The sequence below is a fragment of the Formica exsecta genome, unplaced genomic scaffold, assembly GCF_003651465.1.
Source record: "Formica exsecta isolate Colony F162 unplaced genomic scaffold, ASM365146v1 scaffold314, whole genome shotgun sequence".
NCBI classification, from domain to species: Eukaryota; Metazoa; Arthropoda; class Insecta; order Hymenoptera; family Formicidae; genus Formica; species Formica exsecta.
Window position 1 is genome coordinate 203462 of NW_021850397.1, and position 15416 is coordinate 218877.

Consider the following 15416-nt stretch of genomic DNA (forward strand, 5'->3'; position numbering starts at 1 on the left):
TATATATATATATATATATATATATATATACACGCGATGTGTGTAATAAAGTAACTTCCACTTTGGTATATCAAATTCCGGATACGTTTATTATACTATACTTATGTAGACGTTCGAAATAAAATACAGTTGTAATACGCCGCAAGACACTGAAATATTGCGTCTGGAATTTTTCGTTTCATCCCCCGCGGTGTAATACATTCTCGCGCGTTATTATTTTCCCCATGCCATCCACCACCCGTTGCAACGCGACGACGACGGCGTCGCGCTCGACATAATAATTACTCGTCGCATTCGGCTCCTCTAATGGATATTCCGACGATCACAATAAGGACGCATCCCATCACCACCTCCCAATTGTAAAACGCAGACGTGCGCGTGTAAACGCAGGTAAAATAGCGTCTCGCGAAAGCGGAATATAAACACGCGTTTGCTGTGTCGAAAGAAAAAGAGATACACAGTACGAAATGTGCACGGGGGTAGGAATTCTCGCGTCCGTACTGGATGGATGCGCGACAAAAATGCGGAATTTGCAGAGACACATGCACACCTCAATACGCCCGTCCCCTTCCGTCAACAACCCCTTTGCATATCTTCCCCTTTTTAGCTTTCTACTAATCTCCTAGCGGCCCTTTTATTTCTTCTGCATTATAATCGTCGGCCGGGTTTACTTCCAAATATTACTTCCCTCCCTTTGTAAATTGCTCGACTTATTTATCGTGGAATTAATCGTATGTTTTTATCTAAGGGCAAAAGGACCTAGTAATGTGCTCTAATATTTTAATGAACGTTTGATGATTTATCAGTCTCTAGTTTTCGTGCGTGGATATCATTTTGACATATCTCTCGCTCTCCCCCCGTTTTATTTCTTAATGTAGATATTTCCGTAATGTAAAACCGTGCTCGTATAGGAGTATTATGTTCTAAAATACGAGGCGAATGTCGTGTGTCTCGAAACACAGAATGCAAGTAAGATGAAGTGCGTTTTCACCTTGTGTCTCATTTGTAGGGAAGATAATCCTTCCGTACATCACGCGAAAATATTGCGGATAATATTTCAGCGTTGAAAAAATATGAACGAAAAAGATTCTTCCCGGTTTTTCGTCGTTCTCGACAAACGCAATCGGAATGCGTGTCGTATCGTGCGAACATTACGTCACGCCTCGCCCATGTGGAGACTGCGCAAAACGGACTGACGCGCGATGTCATCCCCCTAGAAAATTTACGCGTTTACACCCATGTTTCCCGGACCACTCGTGGATTACATTCATACACAGCACCTCTGCTCCGCTCGCCATAATTCAATTCCCGATTAGACCACGATGCCCATGACAGGTCACGGATTATTCGCAAACGCGGGGTCAGCAGAGAACTCCGATAGTGTAAGCGTACACGTGGAACACGTATATACACGCACACACATACACATGCATGGAGTAGGAAGTAACGTCGCTTTTTACGAGCCACCAACTTCGGAACTGGGCCAACCGCGACCGCGCGTCTCGCAACCGTGAAAGCATGCGGAGTTCTCTGGGTCGAATGGAATCTTCGTAACTGATAAAGAGAGAGAGAGAGAGAGAGAGAGAGAGAGAGACGTGTGCGTATCTTTGAGCAGGAAAAATTGTTATGTAGATACCGTTGAATTTATTATATTTTCGTCGCGTATATATTCGTCACGCGATATGGAATATGCGTTCCCGAATTGCATGGTCGAAAGAGATGTAGATACATGCCTTTCGTGCACGCAGATGGGATAACGAATCGCTAGCGGTACTTCCGAAGATACATCTCCGTGATGTACAGCCCGTAGTGGTACCGAATCTAGCGTTTCCTGACGTGTACATACGACGCTGCAGTGTTTTCTTCGCGTCTACTTCCGGATCACCCAATTTCCCGGCAGTTTTCCTCCCCCCCCCTCCTCTCTCTCCCTCTCTCTCCCTTTCTCTCTTTTTCTCTCGACCCGTATACCCACTCCGCGACAGTGGGGGAAGATTTGCGCAGTGGCCTCCTACCGAAGGGGTGGTTATCGAGATAGTAGTGGTAATCACGGTCAAGACGTTAACGATTGTCCCCGGAAGACGGATGTACGGTATCCGCGTTGGTCAATAGAGAATCGCGCGACTTCATAAGAAACTCCCAACGACTATTGCAAATGGAAATTACGCTGCGGAAAACGAGAACAATACTATGAGCGACGGCAAATAAAAACGAATAGGACACGGGAAGCCGAATTGATGAGAGGGAGAGAAAGAGAGAGGGGGGGAGGGAGAGGGAGAGAGAGAGAGAAGAAGGGTTAGCGGGATACAGAGGAGAAGGGATACGCAATGAGAGAACGGGACGGCGAGTAGGGGTAACGGTACCGGGATGGAGCCTGCACAGAGGTTGCTGTCGACGCCCTGCCGCTGCTTCCTGGTTTCCCTATATTGATTTTCCACCACGTTGCGAGCCAGACAGAGACGGAACGGAGCCGAGAAACATTTCCCCTCTACGTTTGTGTATATATGTCTGTGTGTATGTGCGTGAACTGAGCTCTTGTAGACGCGAGGGTGGGCGCGCGCGCGCGCGAAGCAACCCTAGAGAGGGAGGAGAAGCGGGTTGATACCCGGGTGGGGGTTCGGAGGGCCCGCGCGGTCATACACGAGGAAGGAAGGAATACCAGGAGCAGAGGGTTATATACAGGCAACGTGTTTGTGGAGAAGGTGGGGCCACCTTTTGCACTTCCACCGGCATGGAAAGATGGGCACGATTATTCGACATCAGGGGCCCACCCCTTTCTCTCCTCTCTCCTTTCTTTCTCTCTCTCTTTCTCTCTCTCTCCCTCTCTCTCTCCCTGCTCCATTCGTGCGATATACACCCTGGAATCCGTCTTTCTTCCTTTCCCCCGTGCCTTACCACGTTGACCAAATAAGTGTCACGGCCGTTTTATTCCAGGACGGCGGCTCGAAGGCCGCGCTCCCTTGTGCCGGCCGTAATTTTCAATATTGGTCCAGGACGTGCGAATTATCACGTGTTTTGCGAGAGATTTATATAAATATCGTGTATCAAGCAATATAGTACACGGGCGAGATATACGGTTTATTAGAGAGAACTCATGCAATATAAGATATATTGTACTATTATATATTCGAATTATCTTATTGTTAGACGTATAAAGAGAATATATATCTTTGAAACAAAAATTCTTCTCGACAGATTTCGAGAGTTGATTTTTCCTTGCATTTGTTTTAATCAAGCTTCTCGCATCGTTGAAACTTCGCGTTGTTTTCGAATCATATCTCACAATTATTTGTATAAATACAACGAGAGCTTTTAAAAGCGGATACATAAAAATGTAACGTTAGAAATTTCAGCATCCGTCCACTCGGACATACTCTAAGAGGAAGCATTTCGTTTGCGTAAGTAGACATTTTTCTTCTGCATCGCGCCCATTATTTTTTGTTACATCGCTCGTTCTTCTCAATTGTTCACCTTCAAAGATTCGACTCTCCTCCGTTATCGTTCTCACCCATTTCTTTCTTCCATAACTCCTTGTCTACTTCCTTTACGAGATGCTAGACGCGTAGAAAGAATCAGGGCAAAGGAATTGTTCTAAAATATAGAATAATTCTTGGTATATATACCTATCAAGCAACGTGAAGAAGATTTTTTTATTATGTCTCAATATCATTTATCATTAGCAATCTAAATTATAATAAATGAATATTATATATTTTTAATTTTTATTTTGATATAACCATGATCATTGCTTAATATAAGAATCTTTTTTTTTCATCATTTGAAATTTATAAAAATTTAAGAATTTTAATTATTTTTCTACAATTTCTACAAACATTTCACTACTTTGAGCGTTTAGAGAAATATGTGAAAAGTCAACATATGGACTGCAAACGATTAATTAAATGACACTGCAACTTGATAAAATGCACAATCCATTTGAATATCCTTTAAATAATGCATATATCGATCAAAATCTATGAATGACGTTCTAATCTGATCGTAGGAAGATTATTAATCTTCGGAGGTCGACTTTTTTATCGAAATTTCCGCGCGAGGAAGTCGGCAATTTCGTGGCGTGACGTCTGAAATAAAAGAGGTCGTCAGGCTTTATCAAACTTTGGTCGGGAACACGGCATTTCGGCCGCGCTATAGCCGAAATAAAAGAAGGGAAACGGATGTGCATTAAGGGTGTGGCGACGACGACGATGACGGCGAAGAGGACGAAGGGGCGAGGATGGATGAAACTTTTGAATACATCCCCGCTCTCTTTAACTGCACTCCCCGATTCGTTACAAGTGGTCTATTACAGGCCTTTCTCTCGCGTCTTTTGCCCCTGTACTTCTTTCCTGCTGCTTACGCGAATAGTATGCTTCCTTCTGGCGAATTCCTCTCTCTCTATAACGCTAGAAACATTATTTCTCTTATCGTTTTTCAACCTTTCCGCTCCGCTTCGTCGTCTTTCTCTTTCGCTGACTTACCGATATCCTATCTCACAGTACATTCGCTCGACACTAAAAGCTTTTTTTAATAAGAAATGAACGAATTTTCTTATATCTCGAAATGGCTCGCGGTGGAAATTGAAAAATCTAAAATTTTTTATATATCATAGCGTCGGTTTTTATCTCATGAGACAATCGTCGTAATGAAAGTCTGAGTATCATCTGTGAATTTAAATAAAGTAAACAATTTTGCTACTAATACATTTCGAAATTAAGGTTTATATCTAGATGTTGAAAAGCAACAAATTCTATTTAGATGTACACAATTCTTAGAATATATAATTGCTAAAATTATTTTACAACTTATACTAACTTATGTGTCAATTATCTCATACACATATATTATATTGAATTGTTTCTGAGTATTGATTTTAGTTTTTTTTTTTCCTGAAAAACCTAAAAATAATTAAATTATAAGGAGTCACATTACGAATATGAGATTCACAGTTTCTTTAATGTTTTCCAGGATCGTATGACGGCTAATGGAAACTCACCGTTAGACAATATGAGGACCTTGGAACACTATCTGAGCGATATTATGCGAGCCGGCGCGGCGGATACCCCGGAACATCTAAAAGGTATGTCTCATATCTTGCTCTAAGCTGCGTACAATTGAAACGATATACAACGCGAGCGTGCAATATCAACGCGGCCGTTTGCAAAATAACGGCTCGGGATGCCGCGTGTCAACACCGTTAAACCGAAAATGTGGGGAATCCCGTGTCGCAATTGCGAGAAATCCGCTCTTTTTCGCTTTTACAACGGTTGGGAATGCGTCGAGAATTCAATGAAGTGTTTTGCGAGAGCTATCACACATCCCCGAGATAATCTTACTCTTGAATCTACGACGAATCTCGAATTTAACGCGTCAGACGATAGTGTAAATAGTTGCAAGGAAAACAGAGAAACATGTGAAAAGTTGCAAACATAACTGAATTTTCTTTTTAATTAAAAAATAGAATAAAATAGAATAGAGCCTCTCAACTATAGAGCTTTTATAATTCGGTAAAATATTTAAATCGGTGCCGACTTTATTTTCTGCCACAAATTTTGCATTATTACGCGATAACATGACAATAGTGAGAACAAATGTGATTCTCAATGATTTTATAAACAGATTGTAAAAATAAACATGATGTACGATACAATGTTCGATACGTCGTTTTAATTTGTTTCTTGCTATAGACTTGTACATTCTGATTATACACAGCGGGTAAAACGTAGATACTGTCCTTCACGTCTTACTTATTTACATTGACACAACGTGCATAATCGTATTGCTATATATATATATATTCTGCACATCGATCTCTAGTCGTAACGTTGCATTTAATGCATCGTTTGATTACGTCGCTTCGAGTCTATGTCTATTATATCGAGGGTGTACTCGAGGTCGATCGCCTCGATGTGAACTCTCGTAAACCGTCCGATATGATGCTACTGAAATTGAAGAGCAATTAGCGCGGAGAGATAAGTACGGAATTTACGTTGAAATATTCACTAGAGGACCGCAAATATACTGCAGTATTTTAAAAAATTTTTATTCCATTGCAAATATTTATTTGATTCATGATTGATCGATGGAACAGCATTAATAAGAAATTACGTTTATGGAAAAGTACTTTCACATGGCTATTATGATGACACTAATTTTCTACGCGACCGCTGCTTGTAAAGTGCTATTGTACGACGTTACAACGTGACGATACTACCGATTCTTATATGAATGGGCCTCGAGCCAGCTACCAACCCGATCAAACTAACCCAAAGCGAGACGACTACTCGACGCATTCAAGTCCAAGTACTCCGCACCCTCCACTCGACGCGACTCTATTCGCTTTACGTCGGCACGTAAAGAGACGATGCAACTACGCGGTGTGTACGTACGGCGTGCGTACGTACGCACGTACGGATGAACGCATAGAGCGTCGAAGAGAGCAAGACGGCGTAAGCGGCGAAAGCAGGACGGCATGCGTCTCGTCTGTGTCGTTTCTCTCCTACCCCTTTCGCACCCCATTTTCTTTTCTTTTTTTTGGCGCCTACCCCGACCTGTCTGCCGGTAAAGAGAGAGAGAGAGAGAGAGAGAAAAAAGAAAGAGAGAGAGAGAGAGAGCTGACAAACCCCTCAGACGAGCATTCTCGCACCCTATAGTCAAGGGCAAGGGTGCCATCACCAAGCGTCTACTTCGTCGAGCAGTCTCCGTGCGATGAAACCGTACGCCAATCAAGAGAGAAAGAGAGAGAGAGAGAATAAAAAAAAGGATGAACGAAGTCGAGGGTTGGACACCCCGATGCAAAGTCTCGGATTTTTTTCCTAGCGAACTTCAAACGAACCTAAAGGGTCCGTCACGAAAGTCTTCTTTCGTCTCGAAACGCGGAGGTAGGCGGTCGTACAAATTCAGAATAGCGCTGAATTCAGCGAAGTGTCTATAGTTCGGCGTCGTTGGGATTTATCGATCGCGCTAGTGCTTCTAGAGTAGACAATGCAAGACTCCGCGGTAGCTTCTGCTGGCGGGTCACAGAGAGAATAACCTGGATTAGGTGGGTGTACGATAGTCGGGTATCATTGTTCCTTGCAAGTGCATTACTGAGATCTCGTTGAGGACATTTATCGAGAAATTAGGACAGTATGATAGCGAGTTGCTATACTCTCTCATGATATTTCATTGGAATCATTTCTTTTTGCTTTTAATGAGTTAATGCTGCTATAATCAATACAAGAAAGCGAGGATTTCTTTTATAAAAATTAAGAACATTATCTCTCGTGCTCGCTTCTTTCAATTATTTTTCTATTGTAACGCGATAATGAATCTGCTCATTAGACTCCGTTCATCTCTTTTCGGAAATGAATTTTTTTATTAAATTATGTCACGCTATCGATCGAGAAAATATGGAAGGATGAAAATAAGCCTAGCGCCTCGGGTAGCCCGATATCTTCATTGTTTCGTATAATTATTTTGAAAATCGGCCGTCTTTGTTTCACGAGGTTCTTTTGTTTTAATCTACCGCGCGCCTGATCCGCAATTAAAATCTGATCCATTCGCGAACAGAGTTAAATAATGACGTAGTATAAAGAGCAACGTTAATCGCAATAGAGAGTATCAACTTTTCATAGAAGAGGAGAAAGTGCGTAGACAGTTTTTCAAAAAGATATTCTTACAAATAGATTTCTATGAAATTTACAATAATTAGAGAAAATTATTATTTTGTTTCCGTCGTTAAAATTTCTAAATATTATAAAAAATATCGAGCGTATTTTATTTAGAAAAATAGTATATACTATATGTATAGTAAATATTAATGATATACATAGCTAAAATTATTAGTCGCATTTTAATGTTATCCGACTTTAATCGCAAATATTTCAACAGTATATATTTCTTAGATGCAAAGAATTTCAGGAATTAACGATCCTTGCGCGCTAACTTGTGCTAAAATACTAAGTAACCAAGTTGAAGTAGCATCCATCCCGCGGATTATAAAGTTTCAAATTCGTGAAGTTTATCGGCGCCTCCGATTTCTGGTGTACAGTATATCTATTAGGAGAAAAGTTCTTTGAAGTTTTGCGGCTGGGTCGGTCTCGAGGTGAGTCGCCCGTTTTTCCGCGGAAATGGTTATGCGAACGAGGCAACTTCATCGACCGTAACTGTGCTATTACATCCTGATTTTCTAAAAACTTGACCTACTGCTGCGATGTTAAAGTGGCGCGATGACATTTTCTGCAGCGACAAGTACGCCCACTCAACGATGCCTTACAATGCTCCTGAAGGGCGGGAGAACTTTTTAAAAGAAAAGGCTACTCTATAATTACGAAACTTGCCTAGTTTGCACTTTCTTCGTTCCAAAGCATTTTGTCGCGTATCTTCTCGCGTGAAAAATAACACTTCGGATCTCTCTCTCTAATCTATCATTTAAATATATAATTTACCCTTATCTCTCTCTCTGCCTCTCGTTATACCTTCTTAGCCATATTTATTTAGGGAGATTAAACATTTATATTTAAAATGAAACGCGTTACTTTAAACAGATAAATTTCTGAGTGTTTGTGATACATATATGTATATACATTTATTCAAATATTTATCCATAAAATAAAAGTGAAAGAAACTCGAAGAAACATATAGAGAGATACAGTACGATGTAAACTTGTTTGTATACTTGAATTCCAACATCACAAATACGAATAAATATCTGGTCCACAAAGCCAATATTTTTTCGAGATTGGAGTAAATTTGTTATTATTGTTGTTTCTCTCTCATTTGTTCCACACGATATTTCTTACCAATTGGAAATTACTGTGATGCGTCATATCAAACGTTACTATGTAATAATGTATATAGAAAACTGAACAAATTTTGCCCCTTTAATAACACAAATGTATTTTCATTCATGGTACCTTCGTACGGCCACCCCTGAATAAACGACGATGCGAGACGTTTAATACGTCCGCTTCGCGCGTCCTTGAACAGTGTACTGGCTTTATAATTTCATTTTCTGACCTATATATATGACTGTCATGTAATCAGTTAGTAACACGACAGGATTCGTAGAGGGTGGTTTTAACTGCCGCGTTCTCCAACCACCTAGGGTTTTCATTGGATCATATATTCTATCCCCTTCTCCATCGTTCTCTTTCTCTCTTCCTCTCTGTTTCTCTCGCTATACTTCCGGCTTCCCTCCCTCCCCTTTTTCTCGAGTTGTACGTAAGAGTGTGTATATAATTGAAAAAGCTGAATGGATAACGAGGGTGAGCGGCGCATATATGCAGACTTGCATTGCGCAGTCACGACCTTGAAAGAAAACAATTATATAATACCCGCTTTAAAATTAAACGTGAAATTCTTCTCAGCCGGTTAAAGGCCGGTTTCATGAGGGTGTTTTATAAAGAAACTATATATCCGTAAATAGAAACGCGAAATACAGTATTTGAATTGGAACCTGGCGTCTAAAGATTTTACCATCTAAAGAAATGATGTTTTTTTATTTAACAAATTATACAACACACATATAAATACAACTTATCTATTTCGACAGCGCGCTTAAATAAGTGATAGAAACAGTATGCAAGAAATTGGCACTTTTTTATCGATCTGTTCTCAAGATATATGTATAATAGAATGAAGCTTTTATATTAAATGCTGAATGTGCATGGTAACATTTTATAAATCTCAGAAATGTCTATAAATATATTATATTTTATCCTCGAATATATTATATGTTGGGATAAAAAATTTTAGTTTCGATATTATAAAATCGAGCTTTTTATAAGAGAGAGAAAGAGATTCCGTCCCACGGAATGAAACTCACGATATAAAAGATTATTGCAAATAAATTTTCTATTAAGAGATATTACATATATACATAGTTCATACATATATACATACCTATATAACATACATATGTTACCGACTTTCAAAAATATCCGATATTTGTTAAAAATAAAGTATTGAATATCTCTGATATTATCGTTCTACGCAAACATGTGTTCCACTGAGCGTCTTTATCGATTTTACAAACTTTGACTGGGTTCCAAGAACAAGTAGATCGTAGAAACGCGAAAGAGTCAATGAACCTCATTCTACGATCCATCGTAGACTTGTGCGCGTTTCGGTGCGCGATTTTATTGATTTTTCACAATCCGACGCGTTGCTCTTCCAGTTAGCGGAAGTGACTCTACGCGCCCTTCCGTTCTTACCTTCCTTCTCTTTAAATCTAGAGTCTGAGAACATGTATAGAGAAAGAACTGTACGAGATCGATGAACTTTAAAATATCGCAGCACTTATACTATGAATTGTACTGTTATGAATTTTGATAAATTTAATAGGTTTCCAGATATATTTTTTTTAATCCTTAATGGTTCTCGTAATTAATATATTTTTATCTTAATTTACTTGGGAGATAAAAAAATAAAGAATTTTGTTTGTGTTTTTACACATACATTCCTCTTTACATTCGTTCGTCGAACTCGTCGAAATTGTACCAAAATACTCATACCTTATATCTTCTTTCGGAAAATAATTGCGCGATCCTTTTATTTTTCTCGCCTAGACAGAAGGACCTTTTTTACGAAAGGAAGAGAATCACGGATTAGGGTCGCGCGGCCGTTTCATCAGCAGACGCGCGGTGTGCCAGTCACAAAGTGGCGCCATCCAGATACGATATTGACCGAGATTATGTGAGGAGCTAAGGATGCAGGGGGCTATATCGATTGTAGTCGATATGAGAAAACTTGGCGAAGCTAAGATAATAGCCGCACCGCGGCCGGGCCGATTTGATAGAGCCGATCGGTAGTCGGTCTCTTCGGCTTTTCCTTCAGTTCTCGAATCCTCGTTACTCGTTTCTCTTCCTCGTCGGGATGTTTCTCGGAGGAAGGAAAATATTGGATCCGTTTGTAAAACGTCGTAGGGATCCTCCTTTTACGGATTCCGTTATCCTCGCCTCGCTGAGAACGCTAGAAACTACTTGCGCTCGTCTTTTTCTCAATTGCAAAGAAAATAATGTGATTTTCTGAATTCATGGTTGGTACTGCGTTTCTGATTGATCCCCCTTACTTTAGAATAATACTTCTATATATTTGTACGATATATTATTTTTATCGCCACAATTTCCGTAATTTTGTCCTTTTTTATTTTTTTGCCATTGTATAGTTGATATGATTTTAGAGATTGCACAACTTTAAATTCTCTACTTAAATATAAAAAACTCTATTCCGGATCGTTTTCAAAAAATGATAAAACCGATATCGAAATATATTACAACATATATTTGGCCTTTGTATTTCGACAAACTGAAATTTCTGTATTTCAGTATATTATCGATTTCTAAATTTTTCAAATAACATATCAATACATTTTTTCAAGATATAGTGGTTTTAAAAAAGTATTTTCTTTTTAGACTATGAGAGAATAAAAATATTAGCTCTTGTGATACAAAAAAATTACTCGAGAATTTGATCGTCATGAATATTCCAACTTTCTTAAAATTTATTATTAGAATGCCTAATATATAGTAAATATAGTTGATTGAATGAATGTTCGACTTTTCTTGTCTTCTCACAATCAGACTTTATCACTATGCGCGCTACATTACATATCACGCGTTCTTATCAGACATTACCTCATTTTCTTAAGACCATTATCTGATATGTTATATTTGGCATGTTGTTCTGCGAGCTCCAAAAAGGTTGAATGATTCTATTAGTCAAGCTGCTTCATATTGTGACATTTGTTCACTTAACTTTTATATCAATATCACGCCGTGCTGATGACGAATGTAATCTAGGTCACAACAATGAATATAAATCTATCTTCTTTTTTTCGATTTTATATAAATCTTTATAAAAATCGAAAAAAATATTTCTTTCCTTGTATTCATTATTTATAAATCATATTTTATCATTTATCATTTATCATTTATGTAAAGTATAATCTAATTATTTAAGCTAAGAATATGTGTAGTTTATTATATCGAAAAGGGGACGTAATTATAACAAAACACGTAATCACGTAGGTATAAATATACATGCCGTGTGCGATGCATGACATGAACACTTATTCTTACGTATTCATTCCTAAATATAATTTACACAATAACCAATTTTTATAATTGCGATCACAATCAGAAAGAATCTCCAAAAGAAACTCCAAATTAAATTTAACAAATCTATCATTAAAATCAAACTTTGATTCTTTAAAGTAATTCTGCGAAACTTTGCACGTCAAGTTAATATATCTTTATTCGATTTTTCTCGTTGTAAAGAGCACTATAACATTCTTTTTTTAAATGTAAAAGAACTCTCCTCTTTTTAAGGGCTTCTCGCATTTCGAATCTAGACTTGCATCTTAGGAAGCGTCGCGTTGTTTGTTCTGTAATCATGATTTCGCCGGAGCGAAATATCGATTTAAGAGGGTCGGAGTGCCAGTGGAAGATTAACAGTAGCCGTGTGACGGTGCGTGATCAGGTTGCCTTTTGCTAGGAGCCGAGCTCGTGCTGTTGGTGTGTTTGCCCGACTATCGACCGAGCCCAGGTAGCTTCCAGGTGATGGACGAGTCAGAAATGGAGGAATGCTGCCATCTCTGAGAGGCTACCGAAAGATGACACGATCGCCCGACACGTCGCGGCTTTTAATTAATTAAATACTTTCGTAAGATAGCAAGAGAGAAATTGCAACGAACGAGAGCCGTCGCAGTCGTTTATTATTTCTGCGCGCGCGATTCGTTCCACGTCGAAAGCGCCTGATCGTTTCTCTTTATCGGATAAAAAGATGATATCGGAAACGGGATGAATTGGCGAAATCACAAAAATCGAACGAGGTATTCAATTATATATAATATAATAAAAAATATAATACAAAAACATTTCGATAATTTTTATATAGAATTTTTACGGCAATATATTTTCCTGACGCGAAGAGAATATCAAATTATAACGATATTAAAATAACAATATCAAATAAATAAATCGAAATAAAACGTATCTGCGCGTTATTTTCGCATTTTTTTTCGCAAATTGCGTTTGCGATTCTGCTCATGCAAAATGGCACAAGGGCTTATTTAGAGATTTGGATGGAGTTGGCAATGCGCCTATTGACCGAATGCCATTGTAAGCCGCATTGCAGTGACCTGCGACAACATGCCCTAAAAATTGCGTCGAGGGAAAAAAAGCTTATAATCCCGATGATACGAACGTTCTTATAATAATAAATCGAATCTTTAATTACTTTTGATATTTTTTTCCATAACAACGATAGCAATACTGTTATCAAAAATAATCACCAAGGAATTAATCTAATCAATTAACCTGCAATGATAACATATCGCACATTACAGATATAGATCTCTCTTGTAATGTATCCTTCTTCTCTCCCCCCCCCCATTTTCCTATTCTTTTTCTTTCTCTTTTTCTCGGCACATAATTAAAATTTATAAACAAAATTAAATGTGAATAATATTTTTTTCTATTTTTTATGTCGAGAAAAATTTATATGTAATTAAAATAAAAGTTGCTGTTACATATCAATATAACGTTAATAGCTCATCGCGAACATTAGCGTATTAATAATCCATAGCATTCCGATCGATTCCAGATCTCATATTAGATGCATGATACGTTTGTAATTAACATAAAAGCTCGCATTAGGGGAAACAGGACGTTTATTATGTGCACCATTATTCGCTACGTGTTTTTTGGACCACGGACAAATTATAAATAAACATTTGACAGTATTCGGGTAGCTCTTTGTATCTTTCGCCCCCGCGCCATTAGCGACGTACATTTAAGCCGTTATGTAGCCCGACGTCAAAACAAAGCTCCGCAAATATCCCGGAGGACAAAAGACCTCGCATCAAAGAATAAAAAAAAAAAGGGTAAAAAAGGATGACGGAGGGAAGGAGAAACACGATGGAGGGAGGAAAGTGAAAATGGATGAAAGCGCTGGGCAGACGAATGAACGACACACACTCGAGAGATGGGAGATACTTCAGGGCGGCGAAAGTCCTTCTCGACCTTACGCTTTTATGCTATCAAGGTCAAGTTTGAGCTTGTAAATTATTTCAATATTTGCAATTTTCTATCGTTTGCGTATCGGTATATAATTGCAAATAAACTCATGTCCGCGTACGAGTACTTATTTCCGTATAAAATCGAATTTTATTTGATTTCGTTAAGCGCAATGATCGCAAGAACTCTCGTTAGAAAACAAACCTGTTAGTTGCGAAATGAGTTAAAGACGAACGGAATACGGAGGCAGCCACCTCCTGCACTTTCTCTTTACACGGAATTTATTTTCGCATATTTATGAACGCGTTAAAATATTGACATCGACCGTTTCCAATTGCAATAAATTACACTAACAACGTCACGCCCTTGTTATACTCGGCTCGTGATGATCAGCGGGTCAAACGCTCGGGCGAAAGTCACGGCACGACTTATTCTCTCGAGAGTTTCTCGACCTGTTTGTGAAAGACCGCAACATCTATTTCCGCGGTCCTGCAAAACCGCAGCAGAAAAGTTTTCGCGTCCGCGCAATTGGCAACCGGTAAAACGTGAACAGTTACAGTTCTTCGAGTAATGTACAGCGTGTTTATTTGTTACCTTAACAATTTACAGGATATTAATTTGAAGTATATTTGCGGTTAACGCGAGAAACATAGAGATATTAAATTTAAAAATCTACCAAGAATTTCTAATTAAAAAACATTATAATTGTTATTTATAAAATTCTTTGTATTATTAAAACTTTTTGATTGAATAACCTTGCACGCGTTAGTGTTAATTGTTAGTAGTATAAACTACAACGCGATTATGTGTTTCAAATCAATGCGTATTCTACGAGGATAGCGATTGGAGGACGAAGGAGGATCTGCGATCGCTGAAGCTTCAAAGCCGTGTCCAATTAATTGACACTTAATCGTTCGATTACGCGAAAGAGCTGCTGTACCTCGACCTCTAGCGCAGCGAATTCATTAGGGAAATTAATAAGCGGCATCCTCGATGCCGCGTATTTGCAAATAGCTTCTTCTTTCCCCGAGTGCTCCGATCCACAATCGAATGCCCGGCGGGATCAATCTCTATCATTTGCCGTGAACTAAATCGATATTGGATTGCGGTCGCGAATCGCAAAAGTATAATCTATACATATAGATTGCAGCATAGTTCGATAAATACACACAATAGATATACATCGTAATCTTCAAGTGATTATTAATAGCTTTTAGATATAAATACTAAACTTTTAAATATTAAAATATTTAAAAATCTAAAATTTTGAAACAAAACGTACAGAAAATTGAGAAATTGAAAAAATAACAATATAAGAGATAATTAAACCACAAAATTGAGAGATTGCTATGAATAAATATTACATCTTACATAAAAATACATAAAATAAAAAGAATCGTGTTATAAAATTATTTTAAGAAA

General features: G+C 38.4%; 1 protein-coding gene across 1 annotated transcript in view; it reads left to right on the forward strand.

Annotated features, from left to right (window-relative positions):
• The window catches only part of LOC115237866 (cytoplasmic polyadenylation element-binding protein 2), a 129794-nt gene that overhangs the window by 12150 nt on the left and 102228 nt on the right, over positions 1 to 15416 (forward strand). The window contains exon 2 of the mRNA XM_029811208.1: positions 4963 to 5074. Within this exon, the coding sequence (XP_029667068.1) occupies positions 4963 to 5074 (112 nt within the window). The remainder of the gene's footprint in view (positions 1 to 4962; positions 5075 to 15416) is intronic.